This window comes from Adiantum capillus-veneris, chromosome 20 (genome assembly GCF_014529385.1).
Source record: "Adiantum capillus-veneris isolate H3 chromosome 20, ASM1452938v2, whole genome shotgun sequence".
Taxonomy (NCBI): Eukaryota; Viridiplantae; Streptophyta; class Polypodiopsida; order Polypodiales; family Pteridaceae; genus Adiantum; species Adiantum capillus-veneris.
In genome coordinates, this window is record NC_140950.1 from 45,551,609 (window position 1) to 45,571,291 (window position 19,683).

At 45.1% G+C, this 19,683-nt stretch overlaps 1 protein-coding gene across 2 annotated transcripts in view; it reads right to left on the reverse strand.

Annotated features, from left to right (window-relative positions):
- LOC147432452 (alpha/beta-Hydrolases superfamily protein) overlaps nt 1–19,683 on the reverse strand; it is an 82,505-nt gene that overhangs the window by 18,056 nt on the left and 44,766 nt on the right. For both annotated transcript variants that reach the window (XM_086492400.1, XM_086492401.1), the window contains exon 6: nt 6,163–6,270. In XM_086492400.1, the coding sequence (XP_086348526.1) occupies nt 6,163–6,270 (108 nt within the window). The remainder of the gene's footprint in view (nt 1–6,162; nt 6,271–19,683) is intronic.

Here is a 19,683-nt window from a genome sequence, read left to right on the forward strand (position 1 = left end):
TTTGTTGTCCATTCTTGATCACAAAGAAAATTGGCCAAGTTGTCTATAAACTGGCTCTTCCTTCAGATGTTAGTGTATATCCAGTGTTTCATGTCAGACGCCTTAGAGAAAAATTAGGTAAAGTCGACATTGTCATGCCTATCGAAGAAAATGTAAGGCAAAATATGCAAACTGCGTATATTCCTCGAGAAACAAACGCAGTTCTAGATCATCATACCCGTCATTCGCGTCGAAATGCTTATGATGAGTATTTAATTAAATGGAAGGGTCAATCTGAAAGGTTTGCTACTTGGGAATCATATAGAGCGTTAAAAGCGCAGTAAGGTGCAGCGGAAGTGAATGATGGTGAATGCTTAGGATAGGATGAGTGCTCAATCTGTACCCAAGGTTCCTTTTACTAAAATGAAGGGAGAGCCCCCCTTTACTTCATGAGAGATCGTGCAATAGACCAAAAGAAGAGAGAATGCAAAGCTTGCAAAACCTCCCTCGAGGGAGCGTCAGGCTTGGCAAAAACTCGTTGAAAATGATCCACCATTGAGTCCGCCAATTGACCTTTCTTGTTCATCCATTGCCCAACCTCGTCTTTCGCGCTTTTGATAGAGGCAAATGTCCTCGAATGATGCAAGTGCTTAAAGAATTGTTTCAATGAACAACCTTTACCTATAAAAGCGTATTGCCTAGATCTAATTTTCCATTTTTCAAGTTTTCTCTTATCATTATGTATCAACGAGGTTTTAGCTGCGCATAATTCCTCTTGTTCTAAATCAGTAAGCCCTCTAGTATCTGCAAGACTTCCCAAGGCTTGACACGTCGCCTTATCTTCCTGCACTTTATTTCTCAACTGGTACATGTACCACGAACCATAATCCTTTATGACTGCCTAGATGCACATGACAAAACGATACCAGGCCACATCCACATCAATAAGCATATGAGAGACAGTGGAGGAATTACCGCCTCAATCAAAGTTTGAAATGCTCTATGTGAAAGATATGCATTATTAATATGCAATAAACGCTTACGAAGGAGCGGGAAATCTACATCCAATGCCTCAAAATAGACCCAGAGCCAAAGAGGAAAATGATCAGATAAGGTGAAAGAGCGATCAATCCCCATATCACATGCAAACATATCATATTGTGAAGTGCCTAGTACATACCAGCAATCCAATCGTACTCTATATCTAGAGTGAGCATTATGAGTAAATGTATAACCCCGCTCTGAAGAGTGCGTGCTGGCCCATCCAAGACACCCGTATTACTCACCATGGCATCCCAAGAAGAGCATTCAGAGCTCAACATATGCAAATGACCAGTTGTGTTGTTCGTGTTTGCAGGTGCATATTAAAATCCATGCACCAAAAAGCATGTGAACGCAAGGGGTATTTGACCAACTCTTGCCAAAGATTACTTCTTTGTGCCGACAGTATATGCATAAATACCATCAAATTTCAGAATAATCCCTTGGACAAGACATTGAGCTACCATCCAACGCCCCGCCGGATCATTATGGGCTAAAACCGCCTGCAGTTCATGACGCACCATCATCAAAACACCCGAAAAAAAACCAGTACCAACATAAGCAATCCAGAATCCCGCATAATACAAAGATTGACCTACAAAATCATGTTGATTATGCTACTGTAACACCACTATATATGCTTTATTTGTATGTACATAATGCCAAACTAACTTCCACTTGTCGTGGTTGCACAATACGCGCACATTATATGTAAATCATTTAAGAGGAGAATGCATCTGTACAGTATTTACAAGAGAAGCATGAGGTACTATCATCAAGTGGTATTGCCCATGGGCACATCCGCTTCCATACTAACAGTCAATAAAGCGGACTCCATATGCGTTCCTTGGTGAGGATTCTGATGCAGCGGCAACGACATAGATGTTGATCCAAGTAGAGCATCTTTCTATGAGTGCACCACTCTGTCCCACGCGTCAACGAGCGACTTGTGATCATGAGATACAGATGTAGAAGGTCCACCACTTCTCGCATCCAAAGCAGGCACATAATTTCTTGAAACAGGCGAAACACGAGGCTTAACTGGCTTCTTTGGAGTTTGCCAACCATCAGTAGTGTAAGGTGCAGCGGAATGAATGTTGAACTTTGCTCAAGATAAGTGCTCCGAATTGTGTTGAAGGGTTCCTTTTACTTAATGTAAGGTGCAGCGGAGTGAATGTTTGAACTTTTCTCAAGATGAGTGATCTGATCTGTGCTCAAGGTTCCTTTTATTCTTATGGAAGGGAGAGCCTTCTGTTCTTAATGAGAGAGTGCAATGGACACAAACAAAATGATGGACACTGTGCGTGAAAGTGTATGAGACTGAGAGATAGAGAGAGAAGAGAAATACAACACCAGAGACGTTCTAAAACCCTCCTCCGAAGGCCCCACTCTCGTTGGCGGAAGTGGTCTACTATTGATTGCACAAACTCGTACAAGTGGATGAATGAGAACTGATGCAAGTCTAGGCTATGTCGAAGTCGACGACAGGGATGACGAGACCGACTCTATGGCTGAAAACCGATGCCTTTTATCTGCTAAACGCCAATGGGCTGAATTCCGCTGGCTGAAAACGCTGTTTTTAGCTGGCAAAAATGCTGAGATTCTGATGCTAGGCGATGCTGAAAACGCTAGGCAAAGGGGGGGTGATATTGGGTTTCTGAAAACGCTAAGGCTGGGGTTGTATGGCGATGAAGTTCTTGATGAAAAACGCCAAGTGCTGGGGTGTGTGATGGCGATGAGCTGTGCTGAAAACGCCAAGGGCTGGGAGGCCTTGCTTGAGAGGAAATCGCCACCAAGGGGTAAATGTCCTGCTTGCGAGAGAGCGGGGGGAACCTGCTACCTATGGCCTGTGTTCTCCTTCCTCTTTTGCCAAATAGTGATACCCTTGGTTTGCTTATATATTATCTTACCCAATTTGCGCTACTCAGTTCCCAACAAAAGTCACTTAAAGTAATAAGTGAAGAATGTCAAAAATAGGAAAAATAGGTAAAATACACTGGGAAATTCCCCTGAAGGATTATGATGGGAATGCTTATTATCATGCTGTGTGTAACCAGAGGATATGCATCTACACTATGTGCTTGGGCATGCACGGTCTGCGAACAGACTCACAAAAGTGCCAGAACACTTGCTAATCTAGACTGACTGGACTGATGGAACCCTTGTTATGAAGTAGCTTGTCCACGGACACATAGGGTTGGATGTATCACGTAACAAGTAGAATCTGTCATTTTGGATTTACCTTTGGTATCTGCCTTAGCAGCACGATGCACATTAGACATGCTTTTATTTTGACCTTTTCCTTGTTTGGCCTGCATGCTTCCATTAGCATCCCCCATCTTTGGTCTCACAAATGAAGAGGATGGAGAGGCAACATGGGTTCCAGATGCAGGAACAGCAGAGGGTGGTAGTTTCAACAAAGATTCCTGGCATTCGGACTGTATATGGCCAAATTTGCCAAAACAGAAACATGCACCTGCAAATTTTCCCCATTTGAGTTTAAACGGCCTTCTGCCTACCATTGGATCACCAGAGTCGATCGTTATTCCTGACGCCGTTGGCTTATCCGTATCCCACAACACACAAAATGTATTGGAATTAGTATCCAAGTTTGTGGGGCATATCTTTGCCCAACTGAGCAGCTAGGAGAGGCAAGAAATGCTTCCAAGTTTGTGGAAATCCAACTATTTCCACCCAAACTGGGCACCTATGTCGTATCAAGCTCAGATAGTCTTTAGTAAGCGCCCATGGCAATACATGTGTCATTTGCATATTGAAAACCAAGGGCAACGTTTCCGATAATTGCAAGCGAGCTTCCATGTCTACCAATAACACCTCATAAAAACCACGGGCACAATACACTCCTCAGACAGCTTGTCTTTTCAACAGGAAATCAACCCATTGACCTATATCTTGTGCCGAGGGCATCTTGCCAGGGAAGAACAAAATGACCGCATTCAACGCATACTGTGCAACCGGATCCATAAGCTGCTGAACTGGAATAACCACTTCAGTAGCTGGCTGCTGACCTTCCCCAGCGTTCTGAGCATCAGCAAAATCCTCCGACAAACACTCTTTGATGATGTTTGCAGCATCCATTGAGGAAAGATCCACCTGTTTCCTACGCTCATATCCAGCTTCTTCTGCCATAACCAATCAAAACTGCACTTTCTAGAGCACACACTCGACTAGCACTCACTTTATATTATGTTTTTTCAAGCTTTCTAGGAAAGACTCTGCTGAACACAACAACAAAAAGAACCTCCTGCTGAAAGTAAATGCACACACACCCACAGTCACTCACACCAGCATAGGACGGAAAGGCTACGTGCAGGTGAAAACATCTTCAATCACCCGCTCGCTGAGAAGGGCCTGCGCAGTGTAGGAGTTGCGCAGGGCAAAGTCGCGCGACAATCAAGTGGCAGAAGGATTCACTACATCCATAGCCAACCGTCCACACACACACACACACCCCAAGCGAGAACTGAAAACTGGACAAGCTGTATAGAACCTGCAAGGGACTGAGGGGCGCGCAGGAGCATAGAGCACACAGCGCTGCAAACTCGAGAGTAGGAGCAAGTCCGTCACACACACACACACACACACACACCTCTCACACGCACACGCACACACCCCACAAAGCGAGCACCCAGCAGATAAAGGCAGGTTGCAGAGGATGGCTGAGATCTGCGCGCAGAGCAGGGCAACACGTCTCTATACACACACACATACACACACGCTGGAGCTGATACATACACTCAGGGGTCAGTTTGAGAGACTTCAGAGCAGCTCCGACCGCATGCGGAGGCTTTCTTGCGACTCTGGCGCCCAGGGCCTTTCTTCACCATGGTTAAGGGTACACCTAGATGGCACTACCGGCCACCAGTGTGACTTTTTCCTCCTCCCATCTTGTGATCTAGCCCTCATTGTACATACTTTTTCTCACTAGGAGAGTCTCCCCATGTTTATGATTTATCCCTCTCTCCTAGAGGTGGTTTGTAGCCTTTGGGCAGTTATTATTAACTAATGGAAGGGTCTATTTTCTTGCCAAAAAAAAAAAGGACATTCTGTGGGACTGACTTCTACGGAGTGGTACACACAGAACTTGATGTCACCTCTTCATCACCATAAGTTGCAGTCCCTTGAGCACATCAAAAGAAGAAATGCTTGCTTAGACTTAAAAAAAGACGAACAATTAGACCTAAAGTTTTTTATTTTAAAAGCAAACAAAACTTGGTGTTACATCTTCATAGTCAGGCACTGTAGTCACTTGAGCATGCACAAAAGATATGCACTTATCTATATCCATAGGTCTCCTTCCGAACTCCAGCTGCATCAGCATTGGCAGGAGCAACTAACGTAGCAGTGCCCAAGCTGGGCAAGGGTTGCCTACCTCCCAATCCCTGTACAAAGTATATAAAGAGGATGGGATAAGAGGGAGCACGTTGTTGCTGTGCCTAGCCACCAAGTATCTGAGTTTACCAGCTCCCACGAAGAATACCTAATAGCTAAGGCATCGTGCATCCAACCGCCCCTTGAAATCATGGTTCTAACTCTTCACAGCCGGCTTTCTCTACCACAAGTACACCCCTCTGCAAGATCCATCACCCATAAAAGATGTCGTCACAGCTCAAGCAGCAAAGCCAAAGAGCACTGCCATGTCTTAACACCACATAGGGGCAACACCAGCTGAGCTACCATGGCTGGAGCAATGAATAGAACTGTCCAAGGCGGGAAGAACCCCCTCTGACACATCTGGTATGGACCCAATAAAGTTATGGGGGATGTGACGCCCATCTTCTTGTGTAGCTTATACACCCCACTGGGCCTGGCCAACCAGCAAAGCATATGGGATAACTCGGCTGCCATGTGACACACCTGTATGACAGGTGTTGTGCTTTCAAAACTTTCAAGATTCTAAGCAACAAAACTGTAATCCAGTGAAAATACAACTTTCCCTCCATTATCCATTGTCCTAGACCATGCCTGGAAGTGCATACAAAATACCTTGCACCAGCTGGTGAAAGAATTTTGAAATAACTTAAAAATAGGCATGATTGCTGTTAAACGAATCGCCAACTTGCAAAAACAGAATTCAGATCTGATGATTGTACCCCTGCTAGAAAGAAACAAGATACATACATCCATGATTGTGATGTCAGAGTCTGGCACTAGAACTTGTCCTATAGCACCAACTGTCGTGTTCAAAGTCAGACGTGCCGCAAGCTCCTTTTTTGAAAGAGTTTCAAGCTGAAAGACAGTAACAGTCAGGAGAACTTGGTCAATACAGTGAAACTGACATCACTAACTCACTAAAGAGCACAAACAAATTCACAATAAATACAGCTCCCTTTTTTAAAGAAAAGACGTGAAAAGTGTGAAAGCCATTAGTTTACTTAGCTGAATCTAGGAAAAGCCCAAAAACACCTACTGATGGAATTGCCAATTCTAGGCTCACGGCAGTCATCCACAAGACAATATAGCCATCAGCACATAATATAAAATAACAAAGATATCCCCACTAACTTCATCAGTGCCCAATGTTGGCTGTGGAACCGAGTAAATCAACTCCCCCGCCCCAATACACACTATCACATGGGCATCCATTTATATGGATGCCTACAAGCAGAGTTTCAATTATAACCCAATAGAATATGAGAGAAGCATCAAACAAAAGCAATAAGAAAAAAGTACTTAAAAACAATGGTGGTAGATAGGGCATTATGCACCATGAGCAACAGGAAGAATTTATTCAAGAAACAGTAGCTGGTTTTTGTCAATTACAAACAAATGTGCAACACCGTTATTTTTAACTACTGAACATATCTTCTTGTTTGATGACTTTGATTTAAAAACAAAGGCCGAGTCCTGACAACTTACAAGTGGTAAGCTCAACTTCTCTTACAATTTATGGAAACCTTGCATTTAAGCGCGCTGGAGAGGGGGAATGGGGAACACACCCGACACACACGCAGTGGCCCCTATATAGCTCAGGGTATTCACAGCATCCCTGTCCTCTCGACAACACCTTCAAAAAAGACGATTCACACTAGCAGGGCCTCGCCTGCACTTCGCCCAACGCGCACACGCTTTGCACAATCCTCAGACAGCGATCACACCGATCTTGCCCGCTTCCAGCTCTTCCACAATTGAACACCTCTCTCTCTTTCTCTCTCACACACACAGGGGGCCCGGGGTGGTGCACACGCTTTGCACAATCCTCAGACAGCGATCACACCGATCTTGCCCGCTTCCAGCTCTTCCACAATTGAACACCTCTCTCTCTTTCTCTCTCACACACACAGGGGGCCCGGGGTGGTGAACACGCTTTGCACAATCCTCAGACAACGATCACACCGATCTTGCCCGCTTCCAGCTCTTCCACAATTGAACACCTCTCTCTCTTTCTCTCTCACACACACAGGGGGCCCGGGGTGGCGCACACGCTCACACACACCGGCACCACACACCTTGGAGACGAGCAAAGAAGAAAGGAGGGAAGGGGAGAGAGACGACGCCAAAAATCGGCAATGACGGCTTCTCCTTCAAAGAAAAAAACCGCCATGTACAACATCCATATGGCCTATGGCCATCACCTATCCGTACAGAGGGGCACACACCTCCCTCGCTACTCGACTCCTCGGCACATACCTCGACAGGAACATCCACCACTGGCTTCACTTCGGCAACAGCTCCTCCTCTTGACAACGCTCGCTGGCTCCTTCTTCTGCAAGGCCCTCGCTGTTTCGAGCCCCTTCACGGACAACGTGTGCCGACGCCCAGCGCACGAAGTCTCTCTTTTCTCAATTTTCAATTCTCCTCCTTCTTCCCCCCTTGAGTCCAGCTGAAACAGGCCTGTACTTTCAAAAAGGGCGGTAGACTTTACACTTAAACCTTATTTGCTTTCACCCATTTAATTTGTCGCCCACTTTACCTGTTCTTTCAAGACACAACAAAAGGGAAAGGGATACAGGTTGCTAGAATGCACTTGTATGAGAAGACCGACACCAGATTGGCCCCTAACTTAGGCGCCCCTTTCGGTATTTCTTTATTGTACAAAAGAGGGAATAAACGCTGTGGTTCCCTACAAGCTGCCCCGCACAAGCTTGGCTGAATTTCAACTGTTCCGGCTCGATTTCGGCAACATAACTGTACTAGGACCCTTCACAGTCAGTATTCCCACGCATTAAATGACTTTCCTGACGCATACGAGCACTTTGCAAAACCTGGCGAGAATCTTCAGCACGCTGAATTCTCTGTTTTCAGCCCCGAAAATGCGCCAGATCACATGTACAGCGGTCCCCTCACGTCCCCGAACCGCCTGGGGGTATTAGGATCCGTTTAGGGCCAAAACCCTAAACCTGCAAAAATACACAGCAGGCTGTAATTTACTGTTTTGGGCTCCGTTTCGCGTGCCGGTCGCATCCGTAGCAAGTCCTTGAGCTCCCGCACCTGTAGGGTTACTTGCCCTTTGAATCGGACGAGATTCTGGCGTGAAACCTTTCCAAATTCACCTGTACTTGCGGGGGATTAGCCAAAAAGGGCGGTAGACTTTACTTCAACGTAGCAGGAGCATTTGTGAGACCAAAGGGCATCACTAAAAATTCGTAAAGGCAAAACGTCGTTCTAAAAGCAGTCTTGTGCACATCCTCTGATCTAATGCGGATCTGATGGTACCCACTCTTTAGATCTATCCTGCTAAACATAGCTGCTCCTTCTAATTTGTCCAGAATATCATCAATTCTAGGTATAGGGAACCTATTCTTGATGGTATTCTTGTTCAATGCACGATAGTCGATGCACATACGCCATGAGCCATCCTTTTTCTGCACCAATAACACTGGAGAACAGAATGGAGATGAACTGGGCTGAATCAGCCCCTTTTCTAACAGCTCTTGTACTTGGCTCATTATCTCTTTCTGCTAAGCCGCACTAACCCTGTACGGAGGCTTATTTGGTGGGCTACTGCCTGGCACCAAATCTATCGCATGGTCCTCGGGTCTCTCTGGCAGTAATTGAGACCGTAATGAATCGGAAAAACAGTCACTATACTGTTGTAAAAAAATTGACGTTTCTTTATCTAGCACAGATAAATTTGATTCATCACAATCTGACACTTCACGTGCAAAAATCAAGTACGCAAAAAGATGCTTTTTCATTACAGAAGTAATAGCAGAAGCTGATACAGTGGGAATAGACTCCCCTTTAAGCTTTACATCCAGAATGTGAGTCTTTCCTCTGCTCTGTACAGTGATCTTTTTGTTGTAGGCATCCATGATTCCCTGTACACGAAATAACCAAGGAATACCTAACAACACATCACATCCGTCCAGTGGCATGATGTAAAATTCTTCAGCATCTACATAGGACTGGATACGTAGGCGCAACTTTCCGATGATGGGTGTGACAGACTCTGTATGGCCAGGACATGCCAAACCTGCCTCTGCTGTATACCCCATCTCTTCAGGTCTGATTCCCAACTTTGAAGCCAATTCTGGGGAAATGAAGTTGGCTTTGGCACCTGGATCAAAGAAGATAAGCACTGTTTGATCCCTGACCTTTCTCCACGCTCTGCAAAGCTCACTTGCATCTGAATTTGGCTTGTCGCCCACCATATCTGGCACTAGACCAACCATGGACTTCTTTCCTTTCTTGTCCTCCTTGTCTTCAGAATCAGCAGGCCTTTTCTTTGTAGGACAATTGTAAGCAATGTGGCCAGGCTGCTCACAGATGAAGCATTTGTTCTCTCACCTCAGGACCTTCTTTTGCTCTTCCGACTTGCGAGGAAAACGTCTTTTCCATTTCTTCGCTGGTCCCTTTTCTGATTCAGCCGTAGCTTTGTCTTTCCCTGCGTTGGCCGGCTCCCGAGTCACTTTAGGAACCTCCTTGGGAACATACTTCTTCGCTGAATATTTCTTGGCTGATCCTTCCTTGACACCAGTATTAAATTCACAATCTTCTCCCTTGAGCAAACCATTGCCAGTGTTTGCTACCTCGATGACGCCAGAATTAAATTCACAATCTTCTCCCTTGAGCAAACCATTGCCAGTGTTTGCTACCTCGATGAGCTGCGTCAAAGTAGTGACTTTGGTCTTCGTGCAGTACTTTCTCAATCCTTTGGGTAGGCCACAACAGTATTTTTCAATCTGTTCTGTCAATGACACAAATCTATAGGAAGTTACTGGAAGTAGAGCTTTCCAAAACTTCCGATTGTACTCATCCAGATTCTTGCAAGTGGCAACATTAAGCTGGTGCCATTCTGTCATGACATCTGCTTCAAAGTCATCAGATTACCATGCTACTGCAAAAATCTGCTTGAAGTAAATCCATGTAGACGGAGCTTGCCCTTGAAGCAATAAAGTTGTCCACCATTGTCCCGCATTCCCTGTCAAGAAAGTGGCTGCCTTGCGGACCTTTGAAGCCTCTGTAAAGTTTCCCCCTGCATAAGCCTTGTCAAACTGCTGGAGGAATGAGAGAGCCTTCTTCCTGTCATCAAACCCTGTAAAGGTCATGAATGTCACACCTTTGCCACCTTCTTTGTACGGAGTTGGCCTCTCCAGCGACGTTAAGTTGTCATATGGAAGTGACTGAAACATGGGAACACTGTTAGGGTTCATTTGTGTTCCCTGACCGGAATTAAGTTGACCTAGAAATGCCATATTTTGCTGCTGATTTGTAATTCCAGCCATACCAAAATTTGCCTGTGGCATCCCAAATTGGCCCTGAGTGCTTTGAAAGCCTGGTAGCATGTCCGTGACACCATACATGGGGTTAGGCATCATCGTTTGAGCACCCCCGAATATTGTTCCTGGCGTGTAAAACTGATTTCCAGGTGCATGACCAGCCATGCTCTGGAATACCGATCCACCTCCAAAATAGTCAGGGTGTACTGAAGGTGGTGGGAAGACCTGTTGCATAGCTTGTAGGTTGCTTCCCTGCCCATTAGAACCAGCTATAGGCTGCTAAAAAGTGGCTGGCTGAACTGGTACAGCTTGAAAGACTGGCATCTCAGCCACCTGTTCTTGCACCTTAAGCACAAGTTGTGGAGACTGCATGTTCTCCGTCAAGTGTACAGGTGTTTCCATTGACTGTGCGGTATGAATCACCTGTGCTCGAGCCTTAACACGCTTTTAAATATAATCTAGTGACCCAACTTGCTGAGACGGAAGAGGAGGTTGCAGAAAGGCTAAAAACCTTGGGTTCTGCATTACTTGTGTGAACATAGCCACAGCAGTAGCCAACTGGGTCCTGAATATATCATCATCCGTCTGTGGTGGTCTTGAAGACTCACCCACTTCATGTGTCTGTTGACCCTGTGAAGAGGAAACCACTTCAGTCACATCATCTAGTCTGTCAGCCATAATTGCAATTCCCTGTGTCTGGTCTATGATCCCCTGTGTCTTCAAGCCCAAACTGACCAAGGCTCACTTCTATGGGAAAAAGTGATTTAATCCCGGTGATGGAACCATGAAACTGGCCTATACTTTCAAAAAGGGCAGTAGACTTTAGACTTAAACCTTATTTGCTTTCACCCATTTAATTTGTCGCCCACTTTACCTATTCTTTCAAGACACAACAAAGGGGAAAGGGATACAGGCTGCTAGAATGCACCTGTATGAGAAGACCGACACCAGATTGGCCCCTAACCTAGGCGCCCCTTTCGGTATTTCTTTATTGTTTAAAAGAGGGAATAAACACTGTGGTTCCCTACAAGCTGCCCCGCACAAGCTTGGCTGAATTTCAACTGTTCCGGCCCAATTTCGGCAACATAACTGTACTAGGACCCTTCACAGTCAGTATTCCCACGCATTGAATGACTTTCCTGACGCATACGGGCACTTTGCAAAACCTGGCGAGAATCTGCAGCACGCTGAATTCTCTGTTTTCAGCCCCGAAAATGCGCCAGATCACCTGTACAGCGGTCCCCTCGCGTCCCCGAACCTCCTGGGGGTATTAGGGTCCGTTTAGGGCCAAAACCCTAAACCTGCAAAAATACACAGCAGGCTGTAATTTACTGTTTCGGGCTCCGTTTCGCGTGCCAGTCACATCCGTAGCAAGTCCTCGAGCTCCCGCACTTGTAGGGTTACATGCTCTTTGAATCGGACGAGATTTCTGGCGTGAAACCTCTCCAAATTCACCTGTACCTGCGGGGGATTAGCCGCTAGCTAATCCAGTACCTGTGCAAGAGGCTCTTGCCTCGGCAATCGTGCATGAACCCACAATCCTGTACATTGGTCAATTGACAATCCCACTAGAGGGGCATAACATACTGCCATAGGGGAGAGAGAGGGCAGTGCGTAGTGTGCAGGGCATCACTCCTGGCACCGCACTGTACATAGGAGGGAAAGGAAGCACTCCATAGCTCTTAACCTGTGACAGGAACTTGCAAAATGAGCCTCCCTGCTATAAATTCAGCGCCACTTCTTCTTGCATGAGGAAAGTGCACAGAAATGTGCCACTTGGCACATTTACAAGCTATTTCCCGTTTCGGGGTTGCCGCCTAAAAATCTCTTGACCGGTTGCCCGGTTGACTTCACTGCAGAGTAATAAAATGTTCTCCTTGTCATTCCGGAGGTAATGACGCGAACACATTTTCAGGTCCCAAAATAGCAGTTCCCTAAATTTTAGGAGATGCTGCCATTGTATCTTTCTAGGTCATCTGACCCCCTTTGTACACTGCAGCCACACCCAAAACTGAAATGTAGCCTCTGTAGCAAAGGATTCCACTTTGGCTAGTCAATGACCCCACTTTGGCTAACCATAGTTCTTGTCCAACCTTAGTGCTCTCTTGCCCTCAGGCCTGGACTCCTCTGAACAGTTCCACACTAGCTATGCAATGCAGGGCAGTTAGATTTCCCGAGGGGTGTTTCCAAAAAGTGAAAGTAAATAAATAATAAGAAAGAAATCAACAAAAAGGATAGATAGTAGTCACACGCTGGTGACACCAGCCACCCTTTTACCTTTCTTTTTCAATTCACAAGCAAAGGGGTTTTAGTCTTCACTTCCATGCATCGGTGCTTTTTACTCGCACATGCTTGTCGGCCACCCGTTCGGTCCTGCCATACCAAATTCCATCTCGTCGAAGCCATATCCAGCTGACTCGCATCCTCAAATGGTGACCCATTACCTAGAAAAAAACCCAAATCCACCTCTTTTTCTCAGTCCCGCGAGCTTGGCTTGGACGTATCCCGACATCCACAACTCTGATCAGCGAGCCGTAAACTCGGGTTGACTTTCCATATCGCATGCCACTTTCTAGAACTCTGGAGAGCTCAAAAAAACTTATGTCGGCGCACCTACCAACATGGCCCGGTGAGCACATACCCAACCCCCTGCAAATATTCCACAAGCCATAACTTGCCCGTCTGAGCTCCGAATGGCAAACCGAAAACACCGGCATGCTCCACAGCTTGAGCTTTACATGCGTATCCAATGATCCCAGTTTTGGCCACATGTCTGTACGTGCCCTGTCTGTCGGGACTTGCAAAGCCTTCTAACTTTGGACTGGCATATCTTTCACACTGAAGCCCCATTTGACGAGCCATCTAGACGAGCTTCTAAAGCATCTCAAATACCACATTTTGGGACACATTCCCCGCATTTTAAACACCTTGACTTGCTGTTAGGTGCAGCGGAATGAATGTTTGCGCTCTGCTCAGATGAGTGCTCCGAACTGTGCTCAAGGCTCCTATTGTTCTTATGGAAGGTAGAGCCTTCCGTTCTTAATGAGAGAATACACTGATCGCAAACAAAGTGAATGGACACTGTGCGTGCAAGTGTATGAGCCTGAGAGATAGAGAGAGAAGAGAAATACGACACCAAAGACGTTGTAAAACCCTCCTCCAAAGGCCCCACTCTCGTCAGTGAGAGTGGCCTACTTATGATTGCACAATCTGGTACAAACTGTATGCATGAGACTGATGCAAGTCTAGGCTATGTCGACAATGACGACGGTGATGACAAAGTCAACCTAAGGGCTGAAATCTGCAATCTTTGATCTGCTGTCCAAAAACGCTATGGGCTGAAATCTGCTACATTCCAAAAACGCTGATTTTGGGGGCTGTTTCTGTAGGTCTTTGTCGCTGAAATTCTGTATGTTTAGGGCTGAAAACTGAGGTTCTTACTGGGCTAAATCTGCTACACTTTAGGGCTGATCTTGCAGGTCTGCTAATGCTGAAAAACGCTAACTTGCTAAATCTGAAAACGCTGAATCTGGGACCAAAAACGCTAGAGGGTGAAGTTGGACCAAAAACGCTAGGCTGATGTTTCTGCTGGCGAGGATGCTGATGCAAAAACGCTATATGCTGTGACTTGCTGGCGATGATGCTGATGCAAAACGCCAGGCTAGTGCAGTTCCAAAAACGCTAGTGGAAGGGGTTTTCTAGCAATGGCCTTCTTGCTTGGTGGGGGAACCACCAAGGTCTTGATGAGAAGTTGCCTGCTGAGCTTGGCTCCTTTTGCCTCTTCTGCCAAATAGTGCTAGCTCTAGTTTGCTTATATACGAGGGTTCATAATCACCGAGCAAAAAAGACCGAGCGAAGATAAATCCGAGCAAATTGATACAAGATCAACAATGGTGAAAGACATGCACATTACTTTCACTACCAAAAAACTTGACGTAATTGAGATTTTAAAACCATTATGAAAACTGAATACTCGAGAGACAAGCAATCTCTTCATACTTGAAAAATATATGATTCTATTCCATGTGGCACATCTCCTCTCAAAAATAGCCCACCAAAAATGTGGCACCTAGATTTTTCAAAAAAGTCAACAAAGAATTTAGAAGGTGCTTGTACAAGCAAGTAAAATTGATTGAGAGGTTAACATGTCTAGCTGTCATGGATTTGATTGTTGTCTTCTGGATTTGTGAATATGGCTGCTGACATGCATGACATCGTAGGAAATATTTTAAGGGAGTAGTCCAAGACAATAGCAAAGTGGCAAGGTATTTTGATAAGAGTTAGTAAAAGGGTTGTGGCAAGCTACAGTTTACTAATTACAAAAAGTTCTCATCTCGCTTAAGAATGCTGCAGCTTGTGCAGCATTGGCTTCTAAGCTACCTCTTAATTTTTCGAGATCTTCTCATTGAAAATTCAAGGATAAAATAAAGCTTGAAGAGGTGTCTTGTAAGGACCTCCAAAAGGCTGCTTTTGGAACCACTTTTTGTGAGGACAATTTCTTGCCTAATGAGTCTATCATCATCATTAAACACAAGCGATACAACCCAGAGCCAAAGGCAAGCTCTTTTGCATAGAAAAAGCCCAAGTCTCAGGTGTATTTGCCTACTAGATGCAGAGATAAAATCATGAAGCAACAATTCCTAGAAAGCTCCTATACTATGAGTGCTCTCATTGTTAAAAACACCCAAGGTACTAGGATATCGAGGCTTGCCTAACTCACATAATGGCCATTTAAAGCTTCCAAAGCTTGCCAGGATCCTTTGCAGTGGCACGTAAACAAGAGCAACATCACAGGAGCATAAATGTTTCTTCTACACACTGACGTCTGTGGCTACAATCCAATGCCCTAGGCCCTTGAATCATGGCAAAAAAAAATCCCTCGCATTGCTCGCCATTACATTGCAGGTGTCGTTGTACTACTGTCATCCACTGCCAACACCTCAATATCATGGCACCTCACCATTGTTTGGCCAAGAGGCATGCAATTATATTATATGTCTGTGGTGACACTTTCTTTGCCTGATGTGCGGTTTTCTTTGCATGTGGCATTGCATGCTAAAAGAGATCACTGGTCTGCTTGGCATTTTTTTAAAAGAAATGACCCTACTCGAATGACCCTACCCCTCCCTAGTCTTTTGTTGAAACCAGTCCGCGCCGGCGCGGACTGGTTTCAACAATAGAACAGGGAGGAGAAGGGTCGTGAGGGTAGGGTGAGCTTAATAAAGAACCCGGCGCGGACTGGTTTCAACAATAGAACAGGGAGGAGAAGGGTCGTGAGGGTAGGGTGAGCTTAATAAAGAACTTTGCTATTCAAGCGGCGGCGTTCAGGAAAATCCGTTGGAGTTTTGGGGGTTGAAGAGTGTTTGGGGTTTGCGGACAGGCTACATTCGAGTACTGTTGACGCGCATGGCCACGTTGGGGGTTGACCTCATCAGATGCTTTGGATGCGGGTGTAAAATCAAATCTCCTGTGCTCGCCCCCTTAGAACCCTTCCCCTCCCTCGAGCCCCTGGCCTGTCTGTTCCCGTAGTGTGAGAACCCCCCATCCCCCTCCTCGTCACCCTTGCAGCAGCAATGAAACGGAGATGCAATTGTGCAACGGCCTACGTCAACTCCCCTTCAACTACCTGTTGCGCCTGCCATGCTTGGCCCAATAATCAGCAGCCAACTCCACTTTACCATGCGAACAGTCCTCTCTGCTTTGCTGGAGACGACCTTATGATAATAATAAAAACCTTGTTGAAACCGTTCCGCGCCGGCGCGGATTGGTTTCGACAGGTTTTAACCTTACTGCAGTGGTTTCCAATGCAAGCAAAGGTTGCGACAAATTACCCTTATTGCATTGCTTTCCAATGCGAGCAGAAAAGGTTCAAAGAGGCTTGCCAATCGAAGAGGCTTTGATAGTAAGTTTTTTGCGTGCAAGGCTTCAAGACAAACTCTATCAACACTAAAGAGCATGCGTCGTTTGTGAAAAAAGCGCTTGAGATGGAGCTAAGTATGCACACTCTACATAGAGCTCAAAACAACAATGTCATGCGGATGATGATAAACAAGGATGAAGAATATGGTTGTTGCATCGATGATCACCCCAGCTGGCACGGCCCCACCTATTCATCATCATCAATAATATATTTTCATCAATACACCCAATTCAATTAGTACCACGTGCTCACGTGGTATATAATTAATGTCTACTACTAATAACTGCAGCTTCCTTGTACATTAGAAGCTATATAACTACGTCCTCACTCCTAATTAATGAACTTGATTTAATTAATGCAATTGAGTACAGCGTCGTCGTTAATGCTGGCCGAGATGATCAGTAGGCAGCAGCAGCTGCAACACTTGAATCGGCAAGCACAATTCACCCAGTCGACATCATGAAGGCATGTTTCCTGATGGAGGAGGTTGTTTTATTATGTAGAGAAGATCTAAATCAAGCTAGTCATCCACTGTAAGATCATCAGATCCTCTAAAGAATCTTACAGTACTCCATCTAAGAGTGTTGAAACCCTCATGTTGTATAACTTTGTTATGATATTGAGTGTGATTTTTCCTTAGTAACTCACCTATTTTACCCCGAAACCTGTTCTACTATGCTAGTAGCTTGTATGCATTTATGTGTGTGTGTGTGTGTGTGTGTGCGCGCGCGCGCACCCCTGCCCGTGCGAAACTGCTTTTAGCATATGATGGGGATTCTCTTGTACATAGTTAAATATAGCCCTGACTTTTTGAGAGAGAGAGAGAGAGAGAGCTAGCATTCGTGTTGAAAACTACAAGCATTGTCCAACTATGATTAGACCTTGTGTCTCATACTACGGGGATTTGCAGAGCATCTCACCGCATTTCTGAACTTGCAGAGCTATAATGGAGAGCACGAGAGTAAGAGCACTCTAATCTTTAAATTGAGTGATGAAGGCACAATCTATTCATCAATGGTCAGCGACTCATCATAGTAATATGTACAACACACATGCCGCCTCTAGACTCGGGAATTTTGTTGTCTTTTAGTGGGATAATTTTGTGTATTAGAAGGGAGATATGGTCTTTGGAAATTGGTAAAGTACTTGTTGATATTGCTACACATACTTCACTCTTCCTCTTCCTCACTGAAGCTCAGTTCCTGAACCAGTAACTAAACAACCTCTTGCATGTCACTCCTGAACCATGTACTAAATATCTCTCACATGTTGTTCCTCTTTTACACATGTCAATCTATGTTCTCCCCCCCCCCCCCCCCCTCTCTCTCTCTCTCTCTCTCTCTCTCTCTCTCGGTTGAAGATTGTCACGAAAGCTGTTGACGCTCTTATATGTTGTAGAGTCATGCCAAAACTAAAGATGCCCAAGATTGTCTCCCATGTCACTATTGTCGAAATTGTTTTTCCATTGAAACACTCATTATATATGTTTCTAGAAGTGCATGTTTCAAGTGCTCCATGATGTCTTAATGCTCCCTGCCTCTCTCTCTCTCTCTCTCTCTCTCTCTCTCTCTCTCTCTCTCTCTAGACTTCTCTCCAGACTTCTCTTTTGCCCTAACTACTTTTGTTGGAAAGTCACTTAAATTAATAAGTGAAAAGTGCCAAAAATAGGTAAAATAGGCTAAATGCATTGGAAAATTCCCCTGAAGGATTCTGATTGGAATGCTTATGATCATGCGGTGTGCAACCAGAGAATATGCATCTACACTAAGTGACTGGGCATGCACGGTCTACGAATAGACTCACAAAAGTGCCAGATCACTTCTAATCTAGACTGACTGGACTGACTGAACCGTGATCATGCTGTAGCTTGTCCACGGACACATAGGGTTGGATGTGTCACATGACATCCCCTCCTTTTCAAAGTGAGGTACCGAATTGTATGGCGTCGAGGGAGATCGCCAATAGCATCCGGAATCCTGGAAGGGACTCTTCGCCGGCCCACTCTGATGTGTGGGTCGTGCGGTACTTGAACTTCTTAACGGTTTGCAAAGCTTGCTTCTTTGGGCCACGTCGAAAGCGACACGAAGTCATCTTCAATGCTTCAACTTCGTCGAGAGTCGTGCTTCTTTCTTCTTCAAGAATCTCCATGGCTGAAAATTCCTGAAACCATTTCCAACACAAACTATGAACATACCTATTCCATGTAAAGTGAGTGGAAAAAATCTTATCTTCTCTAAAGACTGTGTATGCAATGTAGATGAACATAGAGACGGAGTAACAACCCGTTCAGCAAACGCATGCAAACAATGAGATCGAATCTTTCTCTTTTGATCTAGAGCAATCAACTTTGGCAATTCACAACGGAAATGCCCATGCGTGGTGCTCATACTGTCATGTGCTCTTTCGGAAACTGTGTCATGCCAAGGAAGAGACATGGAATCTGACTTCTGTGAAAGCATACCTTTCAGCTTTTCATGAATCATCCGCATACATTCGTGCTCATTCATGAATAAAACGTGCTCAACGTACAATATGTCATGCCTAGTAAAAGGGATCACATAAAGACGCTGACTAAAATACAGGAAACGATCACGAATGAAACACACGAACAATGCATGCGTACTAATCATGCGAACACATAATACTTCCTGTGAGGGTTCTTTGGACCTAGGCTCGAGAGCCAAGATCGCTTCTTCCTGAATGATCGAATCATCCTGTGGGGGGTTCTTTGGACCTCGACTCGAAAGCCAAGATCGGTTCTTCGTGATTGATCGAATCTACAACGAGGTTAGCTTCGCTAGAAAAAGCATCCACTAACACATCATCCGTGTGAACAATCACATCATCTTCATGCAACTCATCATTTTCTCACATCTTGATCATGCAAATCATCATGCTTGTGAGAAATCACATCTTGATCATGCAAATCATCATGCTTGTCATTGTCATCCAAATCATCATGCTTGTGAGAAATCACATCTTGATCATGCAAATCATCATGCTTGTCATTGTCATCCAAATCATCATGCTTATCATGGTCAATCAAAACATCATGCAAAT